This window comes from Thunnus maccoyii, chromosome 16 (genome assembly GCF_910596095.1).
Source record: "Thunnus maccoyii chromosome 16, fThuMac1.1, whole genome shotgun sequence".
NCBI lineage: Eukaryota > Metazoa > Chordata > Actinopteri > Scombriformes > Scombridae > Thunnus > Thunnus maccoyii.
This window is the reverse complement of record NC_056548.1, coordinates 28734775-28753153: the sequence shown is the minus strand read 5'-3', so window position 1 is coordinate 28753153 and position 18379 is coordinate 28734775. Positions and strand designations below refer to the sequence as shown.

At 39.0% G+C, this 18379-nt stretch overlaps 1 protein-coding gene across 2 annotated transcripts in view; it reads left to right on the top strand.

The window, feature by feature from the left end:
• LOC121880717 (transcription regulator protein BACH2-like) overlaps window positions 1-18379 on the top strand; it is a 64222-nt gene that overhangs the window by 42518 nt on the left and 3325 nt on the right. For both annotated transcript variants that reach the window (XM_042388193.1, XM_042388191.1), the window contains 2 exons: window positions 2868-3150; window positions 8956-10383. In XM_042388193.1, coding sequence (XP_042244127.1) covers window positions 2884-3150; window positions 8956-10383 — 1695 coding nt within the window. In that variant the 5' untranslated portion in view covers window positions 2868-2883. The remainder of the gene's footprint in view (window positions 1-2867; window positions 3151-8955; window positions 10384-18379) is intronic.

Sequence of the window (18379 nt, the reverse complement as noted above, 5' to 3'; positions counted from 1 at the left end):
TTATCTGTGACAAGGCATCTTGACAAATAATCCCTGGATCTTCCTGAAATGTGTCGAGCATAATGAAAATGTATTTTTCCAGTACTGATATATATTACAGTTTGGCAATGTAGACAAAATCTCATATCAAATGATCAAGTTGATGTTCAGTGCAAAGACCCATGTTTTGTTCACAGTTTTGTTGCACAAATTTAACAACTGATCTTATTTAAGTTTATTATTAAGCTTTTTGTCAGTCAGACAATAATCCTTTCTCAGTGTAGAGACACAGTAAGATGACTTTACACCTTTTTCTGATGGGGTTAAACAGGGTTTAACGAAGGAAATGATAATGTAAAACCTTGCAGTTATAGCTTCACACAGTGAGTACAGTATGTTGTGAAACAAAGCTGAAATATGCTGAGAATTCAGATTGCACAGACTTTCTTAAATGCACCATAAACACTTCATGACTGATTACCCTTATATCTACTACACATGCATGTGTTTACTTGTGGAGTCAGTTATTTGTACAGGCGTGACAGTGGATGTAAGGGAGGGGCCCACTGAGGGAGCATTATTTCGGGGCCCAGATTTTTGTTCTATGCCTCTGATCAGGATTATGGGTATACACAACCAGGGCTGGGAAATTAGTTGTGAACAGCAGAGTACAGTACAATACACTAATTGTAAATTCATCTTAGTCAGTACTCTGTTGAATACAGAGAATGAGTAGACACAAAGAGCAATGTAAAATGCTTTTTTTCTGCTCAAAACAGAGTATAGTGGATAAATGGTGTTAGTGAACAATTTATAAGCACCATGAAAAGCAGTAGAGAATAGTGTGTCTGAAGTGCTCCTGAGGGGCAGCAGGAGATGATCTACAATGTTGAAATGATTGGCCTATGGGCCACAGGGAGTAAAGCTAGCACACTACCTCAGCAAGCCCCCAGTGCTGGGCTGTGCCTATTCAAAAGCCATGAATCAGCAGAAAGCAGCCCCCTCTTTGCCTGCTGAGTGTGTGCTTGTACACACACACACACACACACACACACACACACACAGCTCAGGGCTGATGAGACAGACAGACTGCATGCTCAGCTGTCTGTGTTGGGGGTTACGTACTACAGTATAGAAATGAAACACAATGAAAAGCCACTGGATAGAGCTGCCTGCAATCGATGTGGAAGGCTGCTTTATATCTATGTATCATTCTCTAATATCTATCTATGTGTATACACTTTGTGACATTAAAGGAGAGGCCACAGGGCCTTTAACAGGGTATTTGGGGTGCCCTAGTGGTCCAATGGTTAAGGCACATACTACATAACCACAACATCCATGGTTGGACCCCCACCCGGGGTATACGTGTTGCATGTCATATCCCTCTCTCTCCCCACATTTCCTCTCTCTATATTGTCTGTCAAATAAAGGCAAAATCCTGAAAAAATCATCTTTAAAAAGGGCCACATCATCCCTACTGGTTTTCTATCATACTTAAATTCTTTGGCCAGTATGATCATGAAACAAGTATTAAAGCGCATTCTATTGGGTATTTAATAGGTCTTTAGAAAGTCTTAAATTAAACTTGTTGAACCCTACAGAAACCCTGTTTCAAATGAAACAAGTTCATCCTCTTGACTGTATTGATTGTGTTTATTATTATTGTTTATTCATTGCTATAAAATGTTAATAAATTGGTGAAAATAGCTGTATATACATGTATGTTTAATTCAGTATTGAGCTTGGGAACAATTCAATGTTAACCCTAAAGCCACCCCATATATTGGTATATTGTTTCACTGACTTATTGTGATACAATACTGGTGTACTGGAGGGACTGGAAAGTACTAAAGTAATGTGGTCACTGCTCTTATGTCTCTTGCCATATGATGGTGGTTCACATCACTGACATTTTTACACATGTTTAAGAACAAATGTTGTAAAAACACTTCAATAAGTGAATTAGTATCAGTACAGTCTTAGTATTATTAGTATTTCAGTCTTATCCTGGTTTTTACCATATTCTGGATATGATGTTTACATGGAATATAAGAAACCTGGTTATTCATATCCCTGTTTACATGGTCATTACAGTATCCAGGTTTCGCCTGCAGGTGTGTTTTGCTTCCTCAACATCTCAGCCACTTATTTGTGTACCGATTGAGTTATTTCAACGGTTGAGAATGAACACAGTTTGGTTTCTGGCTGTCTGAACTCTGTTGGATTTAGCTTCTCCATCTGATCACCAGTAATGGAAACCAAGTCTCCAGCAGGTTGTTCCCCATCAGGCCTCTTTGATATTCACTTTTCCCAAATGTACGTATTGTTATCATTGTTGGTTTGTAAGGGTATTGAAGGTCTTGCCTGGATAGCAGCTGCAACAATATACTCATTGTCGCAGTAGTTTGCGGGTTATAAATTCCGAGGATAGTATTTGCATTTATGGCTTCCTCTTTCTTTATAAAAAAATTATACACATCATACAATTTGCTGGCTCTCCCTCATCATTTAATACAAACCTGAAATACTTCTGAACTGCACCAATTGCATTCTTTTTAGGAGGCATTGCATTCATCTTATTGTTAAAATACCTTGTTCCCATTGTAATCGTAACCAGTAGATGTCTTGGCAATCTGCAGATTAGATTGTGATATTCTTATTGTTGGAAGTTTTTGCCTGATGGTTGCACATGACATAAGTCATGGGGTCATTAAAATCATAAGGAATCATGACCATGACCAGGGACTATGAATACTATACCAAATAATCCCAAATTTCATAGCAATCCACTACCAGTTGTCTTACTTTGGATGACATTACTTACATTAATCACAACAATGTGTCCTACATTGAAATCTCTTCCCTTCTGTCTTTCTTCTGTCCAGGGTGCTAGTGGGAGTGATGTCGGCAGGCGAGGAGCTGGATGGTGAGGCGGCAGCGCCTGTGTACGTGTACGAATCCAAGGTCCACTGTGCCAATGTGCTGTTGAGCCTGGAGGAGCAGCGGCGGCAAGGCATCCTGTGCGATGTGACCATACTGGTGGAAGGCAGGGAGGTGCGAGCACACAGGGCCGTCCTCGCTGCCAGTAGCCGATACTTCCTGCAAGCCCTGCTGGGGCACCATGGGTCACCAGGAGAACCAGAGCCCATCATTAATCTGCCAGATAAGGTAAAGGGCCACAATGAGGACAAGGTCCAAATATCTCAGCCTCTGCTGTTTTGATTCTGACCATTCTTTTTTTCTAATCTGTCTCTTGGCCTCTGACTTTATGGAACTTAATCCCTGGAGTACCCCTTAAATATTTTATCCAGAAAGACTAGAATATACAGTAGATAGAACAGTCAATTGTATACTGACACTCAGTAAACATATAGAGGGCCAAATACACAAAAGAATTGTGTGGCTTTTGCAGCCACTAAACCTCTGCAAATTAGACAAAAAGATAGCATGTAATTCATAAAGCACCCGCAAAGGGTGAAATTGACCGCAAACTGCGTTGCCAAGCAAATAGCATCACAGTGTGCCTGTGCCATTTGCATGTATGTAAATTAGGTGATATTCATACATTTGGCACAAATTTGGCCCCTTTCAATGCAAATAAGCCGTGCTGCAAAAACTCTGGCTAATTCACAAAGACCAGCTCTAATTGCCACACACAGTTAGGGTTGAGTTATTAGCGTCTTCAGATAGTTGGCGTTGGTGCACACTCACTCCTCTCTTTCTCTATCTCTCTCGCTCTCTCTCTTCAAATCTTCAGGCTTCAGGTGTGAGGCATTGAATGATATTGAATTGATATTGAATGATATCAATGGTGAAGTCTTCAGCCAGACATTGGGGGGATCAAGTGGGTATGGGGTGGTAGGTTTATCTCGGACTTTCAGCTACATAAAAATAAAAATGTCCTGACAGCTCTGATGGAGCTCAGGATTCTTCCATAAGTTCTGCTTTATTATTATTATTATTATTATTATTATTTATCCCACCGTATAAACCTGAATCTGTGTGTAACAGCTGACCTGTGTAAATGTGTAGCAGAACTCAGAACATTAATTACCGTCAGATCCTGACTGATCCGGTGTTATTGAAGTCACCACTGCTGTGCTGCATACAGCCTATTTCTCAGTTTGGAGACGTTCTTATCGTTTCAGCTGCTGTGTGATGCTGCAGCCAGCTGTGACACACAGCCAGCTGTGGGCAACAAACAGAACATCAGTACTGATGTTTCTGCAAAATCCCGGATACATTCAGTGACACCTGAACAACATTATTGTAAGATTCAGACATGAATCTAACATGTTTCAGACCTGCCTGAGTCACATTAATAGCTGTAGTCTATATTGATGGACTTTCAGTAGATTATGTTATAGATGTGAAATACTAGAGAAGTCAAAGAAGCAAAATACATGGAAGTTGGTTTGTGATCATGGAGAGCTTGTGTGTATGCTCCTCTGCTAATTAAAGACACTTAATTTGAGGCTTTTGTGCTCTCTGCAGTTTTCATTATGGACCAATCTGTGTGCTGAAATGTGGAGAAAAGCCTGAAACACTAGAAACTGCTCTGCTCACTCAAACAGACGCAAAACAAGGGCAAATTGCACTCAGCTGCAAAACTTTATGGGCGTGTTTGCGCTGGCATATCATTTGTGCAAAATCTTTTGTGAACAGGGCTTTAAAACAGGGCAAATTGCGGGTGTAAATGATGCACAATTCACAGTCCTGTTAGCAGGCGCAATCCATTCTTTGTGGATTTGGTGCAAGGATTCACACACTTTATTGCTTTCCAGCTGTCTTATGCACACCATAACTCTATCAAGAAAGTAATGCACAGTAGTAAACTGGAATTCAGGTAGTCATTAACATGTACCAAATGTAAGATGACCCTGATTATAAGATGACCCTCCACCCCCTTTTCTCTGCTAAAAGTGCAATAATACCATTAAAGCAGAATGTAAATCCCACAATTGTGTATCTTGTCTATCAGTCAGACATTCACACTTTCTGGTCAGGCTCATGGAAGTGGTCAAAATGATTTTCTCTGGCAGTTAACATTTTTCAGACTTTTTGACCTTTTGAGCTCCTCACCATCTTTGAAAGCAGTAATTGGCAGCTTGATAGATGATTCAGTCCATGGTCCGTTTCTGCAGTAAAAACGTCAAAAGACACTTCCTTTGCTGCAGGAAGACATGGTTAGAAACCCCTGTAGATTAAACTGAGCTAACCAAACACTTTCAGGGCTGACTGACTCTAACAGACAAACTATAAAGAGACATGAAGACACTTGCTAGCAACATTACCATTACCAACAACCCATAATTCAACAGTCTCTGTAAGAGCCAGTGTTACACGGGTACTTTATCAATTCAAAATGAAGATCTGATGTTGTGAACATGTAATGGTCACACTAGCAGGCGTTGCGCAGAGCCTGCTGTTATAGAGAATGGTGAGATGAAATGTATTGTACAAGTAGGATAGGCGTACACATTTTCAGCAGGTCTCTTCTCGAAGGCATTCATAGTGTTGCACCTGGTTCTACACCTGAAAAAGGACATTGTAAAGAATGAAAAACGAGAGCTTAAGAGAAGTTCAAACCACGCCAACATTTACACCTTCACAGAACTGGCCAATCACTGCTCGAAGTGGGCTTGTCTATTTGTGAAGTTACAAAAATGATCTGACGCTGCCAACCAAGTTCTGACTGAGGAGTTGGGGGATGGGATTTCAGACACTTATAAAGGACCAGTATATTCCTTCAGAACAGCTTGTTGGATGGTCAAATAGCTTCATAAACCCCCACCCCCACACCTCTCCAACACAGGATTATGGGGGACTGCGTAGGGCCATTTCTGTAACTTTCTGACACAGTCAAGTGACATTCACACCCACGTCAGCAATGACTGTTGAACTGTGTGGAGGTGAGAGAGCAGCCAGGATTTAAACATTTCAAACTAGCTCTCTTTTTTTCATTCTTATTTCTCTCATTTTTCATGTGAGCAACAGAGTGCAACGCTATGATTGTCTTCCAGGAGAGACTGTCTGGAAATATGCACTGTTATCCCAATTTTTAAATTATAGCATGTCTCCCTCATCCCTCTCCCCTCCCCTCTCTGTGATGGTTGGCTTTTCACTTCACCTTTGAGTCTGGCCATTCAGAACGACTATAAACACATTTGATTTCCCACATGGTCGTACAGCACGTCGTAAAACCAGTTCTGATTGACCATAAATTGACCTTTAGGCAATCCGATAACTGCTCAGTCTGGAGTCCACTGAGACTTTCCAAACCTAAATATAGTGTATCTGAACAGACTTGAAAGAAAGTGAACAGCAACACAGACAGCAACATGATGCTCCATCAATTACTGAGCAGCTGCAGTGGAAAATAGCAGCAATACATGTCATTTGTTATGCACTTCACAGTTCATACTCTCCTTTTGTCTCAAAAAACACATTTTTCGCCTGTGATGATGGTGAAAAACCATGTGATCACTTCGGTATTGACATATTGACACAAAGACCTAAAACCTTTGCTGTATATAATTTGGACCCTGTACCATTTGGGTCCTGGGTCGGCCTTGTTTCCTAGGACCTCTGAAGAACTCTAGAGTAAAGGTTGTGGGCACTTACCTTTGTGACTGTGAAGGATAGTATGTATGTAAAGTAGCTGCAGGAGGATGCTGGACAAAAGCATGGAGCAAACTTGACCTTCCTTGGATAAATAAGGTAAAAAGAGACGGAAGGGTACATGGATGGAAACAGCAGGGCTGAAACAACTTGGTCTGTGTATCAAAACATGTTGGGCATTGATATTAATGCTGTTACCCTGTTAGTTGCTGCCTCCTCCATTCACCACTAAAGCTGATCAGGGAGCAGCTCATGATCCCAGTGGCTGGCATTACCATATAATGTCCCAGATCTGTCATATTGATTAATATGTCTCTGTGATACTACCTTATACAGTAATCACTGGCAAGGCCGCCACCACTTTACAAATCAAACTCCATCCCCTAATGACTCTAAGCATGGCTTTATGTTCCACATCCTTTCTGCCGCCCTTTCACTCACCCTTTCATGAATGACTGTAACTCAGTGTGGCTTAGTGCTGAATACAAGTTTGGATATGGAATTTAGAATTTCACAACTAAGGACACAGCTGTATTACTGTGATACTCTGGTGTTCTTGGTTCTCTTAAAATGGAAAATTTTATTGTCTAGGTTATTGTTTTCCATCTGATGGTAGATCATACTGATTTATGCACCTTTATGGTGCTTTAGAATGATTGAACATGGGGATAATAAAGAATATAAAATTAAAGGCTGTATTTTCAGTTGTACATTTTACACACGCCTGACAAATCTGATCTGTTAAATCTAACAAAAAATCTGTGTATTGCTTCACATATATATTGAATGTGAATTCCTTGGCTTCTTAGCCATTAAAAGTGTAGTTCTAGATGTATTTTCAGTTGTGTTATGGTCATTTACTGTTCATCAGATAGAGAAGTATGCTTTGCAGATGTGAAAATAATAAAGACTATGACAGCTGATCACTGCCATTTTTGCAATGGCTGTATCTTTTAACATGCTCGGGGTCATGCAGCGCACATGTAGCTCTCATCTGGTGTTTTTATTAGTCTAAATTCACCTTGAAGTCATTTAAGAGAAAAAGGGGAACACTATATTACGTGGTTAACAATCACTCATATTGATTGATTATTTCCATCTCTCTCTGTGCTGGTGCTCGTTTGTAAGGTTGGTAGAATAGTGGAGTGAAGCTTCTCCTGGCTCCTCTCTGTGCCTCTTAAGATGTGCTTCTGCACAGAATGCAGCAGCTGCTGATGCTAGCTGAAAATAGGCTTACATGCACTGCACACCAATATACACACACATACATTTTCATGTACACACACATGCACACACAGCAATATAGGGCAAACGCATGCATACAGCAGCACACACTCTCAACATCCCCTCCATCACACACACACATATGAACAAACATAGCAGCCATGCTGACTGTAAGGAACCAGAAGACAGCAAGGGAGAAGAGGGGTGAAGAGTGTGAGAGAGGAGGGAACAAGCAAAGGATCCATGCAAGAAGACAAAGATAAGATGATAAAAAGGGAATGTGGCAAAATAACTGACTATGAATAAAATGGATTGTTTGCTTCAGTTTTATCCATTCAAAGCTCACAACCTCATTGTTTAATATCCAATTTGTAATATGCAGTATTTCCCCCCCTAAAATGATGTCATAACACACAATACTGTTCTTCTTTTACTGAGAACAAGCAATACTAACTATAATGAATCTCTTCAAAGCCTCAAAATAGAAAAAATACAAACTTCTGTATGACTCAAGTCAGTTGACTCATCTCCATGGTAATTATGAGGTTGTAGTTAGTGGTGGTATTGTTGAAAGGTGTCTTTAATATTTTGTTAACCATTTACAGACATCACATTGTTGTGTTTTCAGGTATACAGGACAAAAGCATTGCACTGTAAGTTTCAGCTTCCTAACTGCTGGCCCTATTCCTGAACACGTTCATCAAGTCTTGGCTACACTGTGTGGGGAGAAGTGAGGATTGGTTCAACTACACAAGATAAGCATGATAAAGTGTTGTCAGGCATCATGGGTGTTTTGTAAATATTAACTGTAATGGGTTCACCAGGGTTAGGGTTCAATTTGTAGCAGATTGTTTTCCAGGAAAATTTGAAAGTGGCTGACATCATTTGACATCATTGCCCTGATCTGTGTGAGCAGCCATAAAACAGAAAGGTTGAGTCTTTTTTTTTTTACATTGTGCACATCATTGATGTTAAGATCATTGCACCTGTTGATATTTAAAGCTGCTGTTTACATGTGGGAAAAGTCAGAATCTCACTATGTATTAATTTTAAGTGTATGCTTAAGGTACTGACAAGTAATACATTCTTAAATATTATATACTGAAATTTGTACTCCCTCTTCCATAGGTGACGGCTAAGGGTTTTGCTCCACTTCTCCAGTTTGCCTACACAGCCAAGCTGATTTTAAGTCAGGACAACATCCATGAGGTCATCCTGTGTGCTGACTTCCTGGGTGTTCACAATTTGGAGGACTCTTGCTTCCGGTTCCTTCAAGTCCAGCTACAGAATGACAGCCAACATGCCATTAACAGCAAGGTGGAATATGGTGATCACATCACGGCCGATGACACAGTCTTTTCTGAGGCAGTATCCTTGGATGATTCTGCAGAGAGCAGGCAGCAACCCAATCATGTAGCAAGCACTGCGTCACTTCCCTCTGACCTTCCTCAATGTCCCAAATACAGGAAATACCAGTACCAGATCTGTGAGAAGCACAATGGCGAAAACCATCATGGCGATGATGATGTAATTTTGGCCAACCATACCTCAGTTATCCCAGTGAGTTCCCAGCTCCCAGACAGCAGTGCTGCTCCACAAACTCTTCTTACTCCTTCCAGGATCAAAGAGGAACCCTTTGTGTTTGAGGAAGGAGATGACAGGAATGGATGCAACCCAGAATTGTGTACTGAGGAGGTACTGGAGATGGAGCTAGAGGTAGAAGGGGTTCCAGAAGCAGCTGAGCACTCTCCAAGCAGGGGCTCACCCTCTTCCTGCCTGCGCTCCTACCTTCAGAGAGGTGGCCTAGATCTCAGTGGAGTGCCCAGTACCACCATCCAGCAGCTCCTCACCAACAGACTGTCCCTCAACCACTACAGGGAACTGGTCAAAGATAAGCAGAGGGATAAGAGGGAATCTCTGGTTCAAGTGGGCCTCAAGAACAGAATTGCAGATGTTATACCAGCAGCGCTGACTGGCATTGGCAGGAATATGGAAAGGCCAGTGTCCAAAGCCTCCTCCTCTAAACATGAGGGGGAGCTAGACAGACGTAGTGTCATTTTCTCTTCAGCAACTGGCGAACAACAAATGTTGGCCCATTCCTACATGGAGGAGAAGTTCAGAGAAAAAGTTTCAAACCTAATGCAGATTGAAGCTCCTTCTTCTGGCAGATCATGCCTCAGTGCCAGCTGCCCTGTTCCCATCAAGACATCAGCCCACTCTCCCTCCCCCTCTGAGCCCCGAACTCAGACTTCCAGCTCCCGTTCCTCGTTCTCTTACCCAGAAGACGCAGGCAGTGGCAGCTCACCTTCCAGCCTGCGACAGTTTGACTTCTCCTTATCCCCGCACTCGGGCTCCATCTCTGGACTGTCTCACTGCTTGGCTGGGGTGGTGGAGCAGAGGAACCCTCACAGTGGAGAGGTTGTCTTCTCTCAGGGTTGCACCAAGATCAAAAGTGAGATGGGATTTGGTGCCAGTGGTGGCAACTCCAGCGATGAATCATGCTCGTTCTCAGAGGGAGACAGTGAAAGTAGCGTCACCAGAATCTCTGGCCCTGAGGTTGGTGTGGTGCTTTATTATACTTTCTTTATTATGCTTGATCTTTATGTTAAGGTACATTCAGCTACTCTGGTTTGTTAAAGTGAGACAATGTAACTTTTGTTGAACACTGATCACAACCAGTGGTGGAAGTATTCAGATCCTTTACTTAAGTGAAAGTACCAATACAGCAATGTAAAAACACTCAATTACAAGTAATTGCCCTGCATGAAAAAATCTACTTAAATAAAAGTACATAAGTATTATCAGCTTGATGTAGTTTAAGTGTCTGCAGTAAAAGTAGTGGTTTGGTCCATAAGACTGACACACAGACGCACACACACACACACACACACACACACACACATGCACGCACGCACGCACACACACACACACACACACACACACACACACACACACACACACACACAGTGTCATCTTCGATTTTCAAAATAAAAGCTCAAGATGGTAACTTTATCATAACAAGAAGGTCAGGATGAGGTTTGTTTTTCAAAATAAAAGCCCCCGACGGTCACTATATGTTAACAGGACACTAGGGATGGACCTAGTTTTTCAAAATAAAAGCCCCAGAAGGTAACTGTATCTTAACAGGGAACTCAGGACATGGCTGTTTTTTTTGTTGAAAAATTAGGCATGTTTTTTCAAAATAAAAGCCCATAACAGTCAATATATCTTAAGAGGAAACTAGGAATGGACCTAATTTTATAAAATAAAAGTGCTTATAGTTCAACTCTTGTCAAGGCTTAGACTACGGTTGATGTTTTATCCAACAAAGACAATTACAGGAAACCTCAACTCCATCTCAGTACACTTAAGCTCATTTAAGTCCTTGCTCTTAAACTCCTATTTGAACTTCTTTCATTGCTTAGTCTATATTTTGCATCCTTCACCCCTTTCCCACAATTCCAACTATTCATACTTCTTCAGCTCCTTTCTCGTACATTTTCAACTCTTATCTACTGATTAATACTCAATTGAAACCTCAAAATGTTCCACATCTTTCATACACTAGTAGTTTTAACCTTGGGAAATGAAGGGTAATTTAACATTTCAATTGCTACTTATGGAAAGTAACTAATTACATTTACTCAAGTACTGTACTTTACTGGAGTATTTCCATTTGATGCTACTTTATACTTCCATTCACCTACATTTCAGAGGGAAATATTGTACTTTCTACTCCACTATATTTATTTGACAGCTTTAGTTACTTTTCAGATGAAGATTTGACACAATGGATAAAATAACAAGCATTTATAATACAACACATTGTTAAAGATGAAACCATTTCTCAGTGTCAGTTAATTAGCAATTATTGATCTTAAGTAAGCTTACACTAGTCACCATAAGCTGCTGCACATACAAGACCAAGTAAGGCTGTGGCAACAAACCCCTGAGTGTATTGAATTTTCTTATAAATTCATTTCATTCATAAAAGGAAGATTGTGTCATTTCTTCTCATATTGAGCCACATAGTCTCAGTTCAAAAGAGCTTAAAAGACATTCATATAACATCATATTAGTGTTCTTGGTAATTATCTACAAATGGACCACTGTGCATATTGTTCATGCTTTTTTAGAACTTATTTTCCCATTCTATCACTCACTTTTTCTCCTCTGTACTGCTTATGATGGCAACATTTTCACCAGTTCACCAGTTTATTATGTTCAGCAAGAATAACAACCACCTCTGAGCAATAACTGGCCTCTATTTAACCCTAACTTGAAAAGCACATATTCTTGTGTTGGTAGCTTGTATCAGTCATTTCTTTCAAGCACATTATAGGTGTTATTTACAGCTGGGACTATTCTTAGACAGTGTCCTCTCTCAGGAGAAATGACGCAAACACTTCTCTCACATACTCCTTTGAGTTAAAAGAGCTATATGGTTGCCATGGTGATGCCCTAGCACATAGCAATATTTGATGAGATGTGAGGTGAGTTTTATATCGGAGCTCTCTCTCTCTCTCTATGTGTGTCATACACATACCCATACACACAGAAGATATTAGCTTTATTAGATTTGAGTGGTGGTGGCCTCTGGCCTGTGGATGAGTCAGTGAACATGAGTAAGTGCTGGAATGTGTTGGAGAATGTGTTGGCCAAAGGTGGTCAGCTATTCTGAATAGACATACTGGACCAGACACTTGGAGAGCCATTTTACAGGGGTCACAACTACAAACCCAGTCCATTTATTTCAGGCTCTGCTCTCATGACAAATACAAGTGTATGTGCATAACTATTTTTAGACCTGTGTACCTACAGTATTAACCATGATGTTCTGGCACCTTACAGATACCATCTCAGCTTATATTCATGTTGGAATGTAATTATAATCACAAATCCAAAATTTTTTGTGTGCTCACGAGGCTGACTGAAGTCATTCTGCTTTTTAAGCTACCAGTCAGCCTCTTTGTAATATAATATATTGGCTAACAAGCCAATTAATTTACTACAAAGACAATCAGGTATAGTGACCTGGGTCCCTTTATCCTCTGTCCAAAGCTGTGTTCAACTTGTTTGATACCAGGATAAACAAATACACAACGCATTATTTAGTTTTTCCTTTTTTTTGTGTGAATTAGAAAAATTGAAATCCATGTGCTTTTCCCATTTTCATCTTCAAATTGTTTATTTGAATAGAAATTAAACCAAAACCAGAAAACAACTTGTTTTTCACTTTTATTGTTATATCAAAGATCTTATCTTATCTTATCTTATCTGCCCCTACTGCATCTTTACAAAAACATTTTTATTGGCTATAGCCTAGATAGATAGATAGATAGATAGATGGTAGTTGATAGTTTAACAATGAAGACAACGACTCCCATGATCCCATGCTACTTCACACCGTCATCACACTCCGTCTTTTGTTATTGTTTTGATTGAGAGACCCCCACTGGCAGAAATTACATTTTGTGCGTTTAACTAATTAATTGATTAATGTATTTATTTATTTGGATCCCCATTAGCCACTACCAAGGTAGCAACTATTCTTCCTAGGTTCCACACAAGTAAACATTACATCATAATGCAAAACAATAGTGTGATAAAATTTGAGGCAAAAGAAAAGGGGAAAAAAGTACAATGAGTCAACACCAATAAAAACTAATAATAATGATGAAAAACAATAATGACAACCGGTACCCAACATTATATCTTAAGTAGTAAGACATAGTGTATGTAAATAAGTGTGTTTGTGATGGCAATCCATTCCATATTTTCATTCCTCTGCCTTGAATTAGTTGTTGAAACACAAAGTCAAAAACAACCTTTCAGAATTCCACTTCTTTCCATTTCTAGGTTGTGATCACAAAGTGTTAGGACTATAATTATTATATTATTTTCTTTCTTTTAGATATTTTCCCAACTCAACTACTTGTTTTCAATAAAAGCACAAGTTTAACGGCTTAAATGTCATCATTTAGTGGAGCTATTTGATTTCTGACACTGTTTTGTAAGCAGTCTGAATATCTACGAAGGCAGCTGACAATGATGACACTATTAATGTCAACAATATCTGAAAAAGAATCACTGCTAAGACACAAAGTTATACTAATGTTACATTGTTACCTGCCTAAGCACTTTGGGAAACGTGTAGCTTGTAAAATAGAGTTTTGTATATTCATACTTAGTTGTTTTAATTTTTAGGTATGTGTGTGCTTGTACACACCTACATCATATATACTCCTGTGTGTGTGTTTGTTTGTGTGTGTGTGTGTGTGTGTGGTCTGTCCCACTTCTTTGCCCTGACCCAGTTGTCTTACCCATAGAGCGGACACACACACACACCCTAGGGTGCCCTGTAGGCAGGTGGAAGGAGTCCTGTCCATGTTTTCTCCACCATCTGCTACTTCTGACCCCAGAACTGGCCTTTCCAATTAGGCCAGCTCACCAAGACTCCCTTTTCTGTCCCTCTTTGCATTCAGCAGTTTTGCTTTTTTTCCTCCTTATTGAAGTATTGTTTAAGTAGTAATATGTATTTACATGACTTCTCATAGTTGATTTTTGGGTTAATTGTTGATTATTTTGTTGATCAGGTATTCTACAGGTTATTCTAACAATTAAATGAGTAATCAAATAAAAATCCTCTTTAAATACAGAGACCAGGGCCTTGTCTCACTAAGTCAGGCTTCACTAAATTCACCACTGGTGATCCAATGTAATTTATCTAACAATGCTGGTTACCAGCCACCACCTCTGTTAACCCTGCTCTTTTCCCATCCAGCTCTAATGCACACGCATGAAAGAAGTGGGGTTTGTAACAAACAGCCGCATCATGAAACATCAACAGATCCAGAGCAGTTTATTTAATATGCAGTTAGATAAGACTGTTGATCCCTGATGAGAACTGTGGTCATTGCAGCAGGAAAAAGGCATAAAAGTGTCAATATTTTTATGATGGACACTAGTATAACCTGCCTACGTGTTTGTTTAAAGCCTGGGATGCTGGTTATAGTGTAAACATTTACTATAATTTCCTGCAGGAGTGCTGACTCAAATTTTCCTTACAGTGAATTGTTGAGGAGGTGTGTTTTTTTCATATGTTTCATCCATAAGCCTGAAAAAAAAACTGTCTCTTGCAGGTTTGGTCTATGGCACTATTGACCATGGCAACAGAACTGAGATAACCCCAAGGTTATAATTAATCCTGTTTCATGAGCCAGGCCCCTGGTTTCTTTTGGTTAATATTACTCATTGACACTAGAAATAAACAATATGATATAAAAAATTTCCTAATGGCAGTAAGTATTGGCATGTATCACGGCTATTTTACTGGAGTGATATCATGTAACCACTTAGGTTAAAGGATAGGTTCACAATTTTTCAAGTCTGCATTAAAACAACAGTCAGGTGAGGTTTTCTTGCTGTAATCATTCCTCCTGTTCATACTGAGCATTAGAAGATCCCTTCATAATGCACTTACAATGGAAGTGACAAAATCCACAGTCCTCCTTCTGTGCAAAAATGTATTTAAAAGTTTATCTGAAGCTAATATGAAGCTTCAGCATCCAAATGAGTCAAATCAAGTAGATATCTTTCAACGTTACAGTCTTTTTTAGTGCCAAAGTACCTCTTTTTGTTACCATAAAAACTACTGACTAGGCATACTACAAGCAAGCATATAAGTATATATACTAACAAGAAAATAACAGGCTCATCTCTAAGTTATCCTTTGCAGCCAAACTTTTAGAAAAAGTGGTTGCTAAGCAGCTCATTACTGCAATAGATGAGCGTAATATCTTTGATAAGTTTCAGTCTGGCTTCCACCGGTTACATTCAACAGGAACAGCTCTACTCAGAGTCTCAAACAATATCTTTATGTCTGTATGCACGCTTTTTGCTTTACCTCCTCTGTCAATCACTTTGTGACATCTCTGCTCTTGAAAGGTGCTATATAAATAAAATTACTTATTTACTTATACTTCCACTGCAGCTCAACAGGGAAGCACTGTCAGCCTCATATAAGCTTCACATCAACTTTTAAATGCATATTTACACTAAATAACTGTGGACACACGGTGGATTTTGGCCTCCATCACTTACATTGAAAGCACATTTGAAGGATCTTTTAATATCCAGTATGAACAGGAGGAATGATTGCAGCGAGGAAAAGCTCTTTCACTGTTCATATGGACATTTGACTGTTGTTTTAAGACTGACTTGAAAAATGTGTGAACCTATCCTTTAAGCCCTTGTGGTCGCTAGGTCAGTAGGGATAGCCTCATTAGTCAAAAATGAGAAATGTATGAATGTAGATCTATGTAGATGGTGAACTTCTTTGCATACAGCCAATCAAATCATTTAATTTTAAAGTATATTTACATAAAGCTGTAATTTCAGTGTTTTATTATTGGCTGTCAGCGACATTGGCTAACTGAAAAATCACTACAGAGCTTCCAAACCAAGTTTGCCCTAACAACAGTTTACAGGCTAGATCACTAATAGACCTTTTTTACAGCAGACATATTGACTTGTTAAGACAGGAAAAGATAACATTAGATAACACATAGATAACATTAATTATGGCTAAGATCCATTTACTGTCTAAGGCAGCATCATGCACTATATACCAGGATTATGAATCAGCTGTATCACTTTGAATGGATTAAAAACTTACCTGTAAATTTAACATCAGTCAGTTTAGATGTTTAATGGTGCCTTAATCTTCATTGCCACTGCTAACAAAACGGTGCATTTTGTCTTATGCTTGTAAGCTACAGTTACTAGCACAAGTTTGTTTACATTGTCTCTCCGTCAATCACACATGTACACCACTCAGAGGCTTTCAGACTAAAGGAGCATTTCTGATATATCCCTTGAGACCATTTTTCTTTCTTGTGATAATAAAAAATATTAATAATTAATTAAAAGTCACGTTGACATAATTTCAGAACTCAAATACACACATCATGTGGTGCCAATCTTCTTCTGTTTGGGTTTTCTGCATGTCCATGTTTTTTCTTGTACATTTTGTACAATTATTATTTTTTCTTTTTATTTATGACATTGCAGATGTTGAGCACTTTAAACAAAGTAAAGCAAGTGAAGAGTGTCTCAAAGGAAACCCACAGAGTTAAAAATGGAAAGCAGAACACCAGAGAGAGAGAGACTGGTGAGGGGATTTATGAAACATCCAAAGCTCACTTTGTCATTCCAACCTTATTATGTGACTGCTGAGAGTCATGGAGCTATATATAGACATCTATAGAGTAAAGGACAGACGGCATCTAACACACCATACACACACACACACACTCACACACACACACTCAGCTCTCTTTTCCCTTCCCTCTGTTGTCAGAGAAGCGAATGATGTCATCGTTGTACAGCATGGACTGCTGATGTAGCCTCCACTGCTGCAATATATCACGGGGGGAACAAAGCAACATATAGTGTACAGTATTCAACATTCAGTGCTTTAATGGATAAAATGAGTGATGTTTGAAAAACAGATATTCTGCTTTTGGTGATCACATAAATAGGCAAATCAATAGATGGATAAATGAATACGTTGATAAGACAACTGTATATTAATAGATAAAAGAAAGATTCAAACACATTTTAACAAAGTATTAACTAGATACTAGAGTGAATGATTAAATAAATGAATACCCAAAGAAAGAAAGAAATGTATACATAGGTGAAAGCATAAACAAGAAAAAAAACACATGCAAAGTAGCTTAATACATAACCCAAATAAAGAAAGAAAGAAAGAAAAGAAAGAAAGAAAGAAAGAAGTACATAAGTAAAAAAGTAAAAACATATGTGAAACATATATCAAAGAAAAAGGAGAACACTGAACTAAATGTGACACAAATAGCTCATCCTGTTTTTTTCTTTGTGTCAGAGCTGCTGGACTCCATATGCAGCTTTATAGTGACACCTAGTGGATACTACACCACATTTCACCCATTTAGCAACTTCAAACTAATATGACTATTATTGGACACTACTGATGTTATAGCAGTACAGTGGTGGTAATAGTACAAGTCCTGTTGGCAATACTGTTCATACACATACATACATTCATACACATATGCAACTATGAATCTACCTATCTATGCAGAGATTCTTTAAAAGCCCCAAAGAGATATGGGACTTTAAAAAATCTAAAATTGCACAATTTTTTCATTATAGAGCTATATTTTGAGGTGTTCATACTGTAGATTTGCTTGGACTTGATAGTTTTCTATATAGTTTATCTCCATGGGCTAAAGAGCTTTACTTACACTCTCTTAGGAGTCTGCTTTGCTTTATATCTGCAGGAATCATTTATGTTGAACTGTTAACTCTATGACTTGCAAGATTTTATTCAAGTTCAAAGAAAAATGGTTTAAAAATATATTTTCAAAACTAAAATTAAGGACATATTGTATTGCATATTTAACATACTTAAAAGCCAAAGATCTTTAGTTGCTTAGTTGAGAACTGCTGTTCTTCCTCTGGCCAATAAGGTTGACAGATTCAAAAATATTCAGAAGGAAAACAGGTT